Genomic DNA, 6,349 nt, shown 5'->3' with positions numbered 1-6,349 from the left:
ACTACCTTTGCTTCTCCTGGTGTTGGGTAGGGTAGATACTAGGACTAACTTGAGTTAGCTCTTATATGATCAACCCTGGAAAGAAGCAGCTTTTTGAAAAGGACTGGACGTAGCACAGGTCATCCACAACAATATCCCCTTTATTGGTATTAATCACAGTTATGAGGTCTTGTCCATCAGAAAGAAGTCTGCATTATATAGAACGACATACAAAGACATAAAAATACCCATATGCCAACCACCAAACCAACGAATCTCCACCACTCAAACCTCTGAATGTGTCTTCAATTTTGATCATCAGTGCTCCGGAAGAACGAACATAGATCTAGCGTAGGGTTATAGGGCATTCCCAGAACAGAGTATTCACCCTTGGCAGCAATGAGACATGTAAACGCAGGGCAGGCATTGATCACACACTGTCTGAATACCTGCCTCCTGGGCTGCCTGCCTTGTCAGCAGAGCCCACTCAAGGTCCCAAAGGCTCCTATGACCAGTGAGGACGGCAGGCCTTAGCTATGTTGGAAGCAGACAAGTTATGTCACCCCTGATGGAGAAGCTGTGTGGATAAGGGAGTAGTCTCGTTCAAGTCATTCTTTAGGGTCATTTTAGAATGATGATTTGTCTCAAGTTTACTTTAAAAGGGAAATGTTAAAAATACCTCTTCTTTTCCTACCCCTTTTCCTCTCTTATCCTGAGCTCTCTGGCCAAAATCCAGCACAGCAGCTTAAGAGCTCTGGGTCACGTTATAAGTTACCGAATAGTCAACAGAGAAGGACCCAGTGCAGATTCCAAATGTCTTTCGTTCACTTAAATGAGCTTAAGTGGCTCCCTCCGTAAGTAAATGAAGGGGTTGAGTTCTAGCAGTCTGCTGGTGTCCCCAAGTCTCTTAGAAAAATGAAGCCTATAAGCTTATCAAAACAAATGTCTAGGGGACTTCGAAACCATGGCAAACCGGTTTGCTCTTGGAATCCAGAGAGAGCAGAGGTCTCTGATCAAAGCTCCACCCTGTCCTCTTTTCACAGGGCTCACTGTGTGTTCACAGTTGTCCTAATTCCCTTAACTTCAATAGTGTCAATCTTTGCCTTAAAAAAAGAGAAAGAGAGAAAGACTAGCTGCTTTTCTTCCCTTTGTCTGTGTCTCACCCCATGCAGCCTCCCCCTCGGGGGAGGCAGAAGAAGGTATGTTCCTCCTTGGGCCTTGGGAAGTAGGTTGCTTCGTCCACGATGCTCCTGTTCGAGGCTTGATGGACAGAGGATCAACGGTAAAAGATCGGGAAGGACAGACAAGAGCTGTCCTGGCCACTCTGCTCTGAGTCACTAGGCGAAGATGCTTGGGAGACCTCTCTCTTGGGAGCTTGCTTCTGTAGGTGACCTTGAGGAGTTGCCATCAAGTCCAGTGAGGGAGACCAAAGGTGCAAAAGCAGAGACTTCCCTGATCTGTAGGTCCTTGGTTTTCCCACCGAAGAAAGAGTCCAAGTAGTGGCCAAGCAAAAATCTGTAGTTCCGTGACTACCGGAAATTCCAAATAAAACCACTATCTCCCTTAAAAGAAAACTAAAAATTGTCATGATCAGAGTCAATCAGGGTAATGAGACAAAAAGGAGAGAAAGGAAAAACGTTTTGATGTGAAGAAAGAGGCTGTGGTCCTGAAGAAGCCAATCCCGGCTGTTTCCTCGTGCTGCCTTTCCTGGGGTCCGAGGCACTTCAGCAACTAGCCCAGACCAACATCCAACGACATCATCACCACAAAACCCAGGATGGAGGCCCAGGACGCCAGTTTCCCGTTACCACTAGGAGGGAAGGAAAGGAAGAAAAGGAAGACTTTGATGCACTGCGGGACAGCGTCCAGGCTGAAAGCATCCTCCACAATGTCCAATTCCAAGAGAAATATGCTACTACCGTTAATAATAATAATATTGACTTGGGATTAACAGATACACCACCATTTATAAAATAAACAAGGACCTACTATATAGCACAGCGAACTATATTCGGTATCTTGTAATAACCTATAACGGAAAAGAATCTGAAAAAGAATATCTATCTATCTATGTATAACTGAATCACTTTCCTGTACCCGTGAAACTAACACAACATTGTAAATTAACTATGCTTCAATAAATAATAAGTATCATTTATTGGGGCTTACTATATATATGCCAGGCAAACTGACTAACTCATGTAATACCAAAGGATAAACACATGAAATCAGTACTATTATTATCCTCATTTTACTCTGGGGAAACTGAGGCATAGAGAAGTAAGTAACTTACTCAAGGTCACCCATCATGGCTCTGCAATCCATGCTTGAATAATAAAAAGCAGCAATGATTTCCTGAAGATATTATATAATCTGACCTTGAACACTAGCCTCAAAATCATTCTTCTGAAAAAACCAAAACGAAGCAAAGAGAGGAATCCTCCATCCCCAGCACTTGGCCTATAGCTAGACAATGAGAACCTGAATGAATAGCTGTGGTCAACATTTAAGAGCTCACTTCTCCCTAATTCCAGCCACAGAAAAATCTAAAGAGAGAGAGAGAGAGAATATAAGAAAATAATAGTCTGTTTCATTGGGGGTGGAGGGCAGGGCATGTATGCCACTGCCTAATATGACCTGGTCTGACTCTCCACCCACCTGCCCGTTATTCCTCTTTTAGTTTCAAAGAACACAGTTGGGGGGGGCGCGGTGAGGATGATCTTGGGAAGGGGCTGGAAGGGGTGGGAGTAAAGAACAGAGTAGCAAGTAAAGACAGGGCAGATCTAGAGGTGGGGGCCAGCCGGGCTGGGACAGAGACAAGGACAGATGGGGGAGGGGAAGCTCTCCCACCTGATGTGGGCTTCGGGGATGATGTCATCCATGATCACATAGACCATGGAGCCGGCAGCAAAGGCCAGAGCATAGGGCAGGATGGGCTCCGCCAGCACCACGGCAAAGGCACCAAAGACCCCGGCCAGAGGCTCCACCATGCCGCTGAGCTGCCCATACCTAAGGAGAGAACAGAGACACGTCCCGCCGCGGGGAGGGTCAATCAGACACAGGCATGCTCAGACTGCTGACTCAGTTCTAGAAAACGATGCATTGTCTTCCACATCAGATCGGCATGGCAGTGCCAAAGCACTTTGCTGGTTTTTGTTTGTTTTTACACCACCTCTGTCTCCTTTCCCAGCTCCCTATTACAGAGTTCCAGGAGACACCCCTCCCAGGTTTATTTTAGAGTTTTAAGTTTTCCACATTGTCCTTTTAAAATAATGACATGACTGAGATATAATTCACATACCAAATGGCGCACCCATTTAACGTGTGCAGTTCAGTGGTTTCTAGTATGTTCACAAGGTTGTGCAACCATTTCACCACCATCTAATTCCAGAACGTTTTCATTATCCCGAAAAAGAAACCCCACACCCACTAGCAGCCACTCCCCATTCCTCCCTCCCACCAGACCCTGGCAACCACTAATCTGTTTTTTGTCTCCAGGGACTTGCCTCTTGTGGACATTTCCTATAAACGGAGTCATGCAAGAGGGGATCCTTTTTACTGGCTTATTTCACTTAGCATCCTGTTTTCTAGGTGCATCCACATCGTAAAAACTGTCAGTACTTCATTCCTTTGATGACTGCATAATATCCCACTGTGTGGATACACCACATGTTATATACCCATTCACTGGTTGATGGCTACATTGTCTTCTGAAGGATGGGACACTTGACTAGGAGTGGTATGGACATTTCCCAAGGACAGCTGTGCCTGGTATCTTTGGGGGTTCCGGCCACAACGGCACCCCTTCTGAAGGAGCTGTACCCGCCTACCTCTGCCGACAAGGTGGACCTACCTGGCCATGTATATAGTGAGGGCCTGGCCCCACTACCCTCCATCTTGGATTAAGGTGAGATTTCTCCTTTCAAAAACTCCCTTTATTTGAGCTAGTGAGAGTGGGTTTCTATAGGATGAAATCACATGAGCCCCGATTAAAACAGCAGCCCACATGAGCCCTGAGAATTCAGTGCCAGGAGGTAAGCCAGTACCTGAACCCCACGGCTAAGCCCTACCGCCAAGAGACTCCTGTACAGGCTGGACACCAATAGACAAGGTGCTGGGACATCTTTCCCACTGTTCCTTGCTGTGGGCACTTGGCAAGATATTATTGGCTCCGAGCCTCAGTCCCTTCATCTGTAAAATGGGGGTGAGAGAAAACTTCCCCTCCATTCCTCCGCAGATGACAGGATAGGACTGTGAACTCCCACCTCCCCCCGCTTCTTCCTGGCCAGGAGCAGATGGTGGGCACGGGGGAGACACTGTTTGCACTGCAGCATCCTCCAAGGGGCCACTGCTTCCCGGCTCTGTGCTCACATGCACGGGCCCGCAGACGCTTGAGTGTGTCCAGTTAAACAAACACTTTAATCTCAGGGTCTGGACACTGACCACAGATACCCCCCTCCCCTCCCCTGGAGTCTCTCCTGTATGAGACGGCAGTCACGGCTTCTGGGCTCACAGAACTCACATTTGAAAAAAATTTCTAGGGCCATGTTTCTCTGCCCTTCCCCCGAAACCTCTATTCTGTAGTCTCCAGCAATGGAGAAAGAGATGACACAGGATGGAACTAAAATGATTTAAGTATATGCAAGAACTTGTAAGTCACAAGGCCCTATAAAATGGAAGGCTTTTTTTTTTTTTTTTTTTTTTTTTTGCGGCACGCGGGCCTCTCACTGCTGTGGCCTCTCCCGTTGCGGAGCACAGGCTCCGGACGCGCAGGCTCAGCGGCCATGGCTCACGGGCCCAGCCGCTCCGCGGCACGTGGGATCTTCCCGGACCGGGGCACGAACCCGTGTCCCCTGCAGCGGCAGGCGGACTCTCAACCACTGCGCCACCAGGGAAGCCCTGGAAGGCGTTTTTTAACTGTTGTTATGAGCAGCCCTTGAGTGCTCTCAGCGTACATTCTAGAGCGGCGGCTCCTTCAATAAAGGGGTGTTCTGAGGCTCAGAGTCCTGAGTTGAGGGGCAGAAGAGCCTGCAGCAACCTTGGCATCACTGCCTGATGAGCCGGCCGGCTGACACTCGGGGCCATGATCCCCTCCTCTGAGACCTGGGGCCTTACCTTACAGGTCACTGAAAACGTAAAATTAGGGAATGGACTTGAAAGCCCTTTGGGGGCTATGAAAACGCAAAGCGTGAGCACCGCAGCTTCACCTGCCCAGGTGCTGTTCACATAATCCTGGTCTCCGCTGTGACCAGGGTCATGGCGGGAGCTAATGTGATGACTCTTGAGGACAGGCTGCGGTGAGTGAGCCTCCTTAGGGCGTATGGGACATGGAGAGTGGACACAAGGTCTGCCTTGCTTCTCCCCACCCGAGAGAGAGAAAACCCCACCCAGAGTGGGCGTGTCTATCCCTGGAGGGGTTCTGAAAATAGGAAACACGGGCTGAAGGTCAAGAGATGAGTTTCTGGAGGCTTCTCCCAGCTCTGGGGGTGCAGGATTCAACCAGGTTGTTGGTGTTTCCAGAAGCTTCAGATTCACTTCCAGGCCAGAAGAGGTTGCTCTTGCCCGCAGGAGGACTGCTCTGACCTCCACATCGGACCCAACCCTGGGCGTCTGGAGCACTTACCAGAAGGCTCTCCAGGTGGAGAATCCAGCCCCTCGCAGTGGGAGGCTGACAGCAAGGCCCTCCGGGAAATTCTGGATCCCAATTCCAATGGCTAAATTCCTGAAAGACCAAGAAGGCATGTGAAGGCGGATGTCCAGAACGGAGCGCCCACACGGACGGGGGCCCTGGCCACTGCCCAATGCCCTCCTATGGTATCAGAGGCCCCAGTGGATCCCTGTGACAGGTGAGGGAAGGGGAAAGCTCAGGGCATGCGTGCAGGTGAACACGAGGAGGAAGGGGACACGGATCCTCCCCGCTTCACGCTGTCCTTGGTCCCTGGAGATGCTCCATGTTTATGGACCTTACAGCACAGCGGGGAGCACACAGACTGGGTGTTAGGATAACCCAAGTTCTGCCACTTAGCTGCACGACTCTGCACAAATCATCGAACTTCTACACCTCAGATCTTTGTATGTAACGTGCAGGGGGTCACGTGGGGATACTAACTTCAACCATGAAGGACTGCTGTCACCCAGGGACCTGATTTCATGCCTATGAAGTCCCTAGCACATATGAGGTGTTCAGCACTTTTGGGGTTCCATTCCGTTACGGCATAGAGATGGAGAGATCACATTTTGTCCAGAAGCAACTTCAGAAATGGGACAAGGAAGTACGGATGCAGACTCTGATGGGGACACAGATCTGGGTCTGGGCTGGGCTTCCCCACGGGCTGTCTGCATGCTGGTCTGGCACTGGCACTGGACTTCC

The 6,349-nt window shown here is 49.5% G+C and overlaps 1 protein-coding gene across 4 annotated transcripts in view; it reads right to left on the bottom strand.

The window, feature by feature from the left end:
• Window positions 1-128: 128 nt before the first annotated feature.
• SLC39A11 (solute carrier family 39 member 11) overlaps window positions 129-6,349 on the bottom strand; it is a 431,705-nt gene continuing 425,484 nt past the window's right edge. For 2 of the 4 annotated variants that reach the window (XM_029210794.1, XM_029210795.1), the window contains 3 exons: window positions 5,603-5,701; window positions 2,830-2,988; window positions 129-1,789 (listed from right to left, as the gene is read on the bottom strand). In XM_029210794.1, the coding sequence (XP_029066627.1) occupies window positions 1,711-1,789; window positions 2,830-2,988; window positions 5,603-5,701 (337 nt within the window). In that variant the 3' untranslated portion in view covers window positions 129-1,710. The remainder of the gene's footprint in view (window positions 1,790-2,829; window positions 2,989-5,602; window positions 5,702-6,349) is intronic. The other 2 variants (XM_029210793.1, XM_029210792.1) reach the window with 1 other exon arrangement.

The sequence above is a fragment of the Monodon monoceros genome, unplaced genomic scaffold (genome assembly GCF_005190385.1).
Source record: "Monodon monoceros isolate NGI ecotype Baffin Bay Population unplaced genomic scaffold, NGI_Narwhal_1 Super_Scaffold_9, whole genome shotgun sequence".
Classification (NCBI taxonomy): domain Eukaryota; kingdom Metazoa; phylum Chordata; class Mammalia; order Artiodactyla; family Monodontidae; genus Monodon; species Monodon monoceros.
This window is presented reverse-complemented; position numbering and strand designations above follow the sequence as displayed.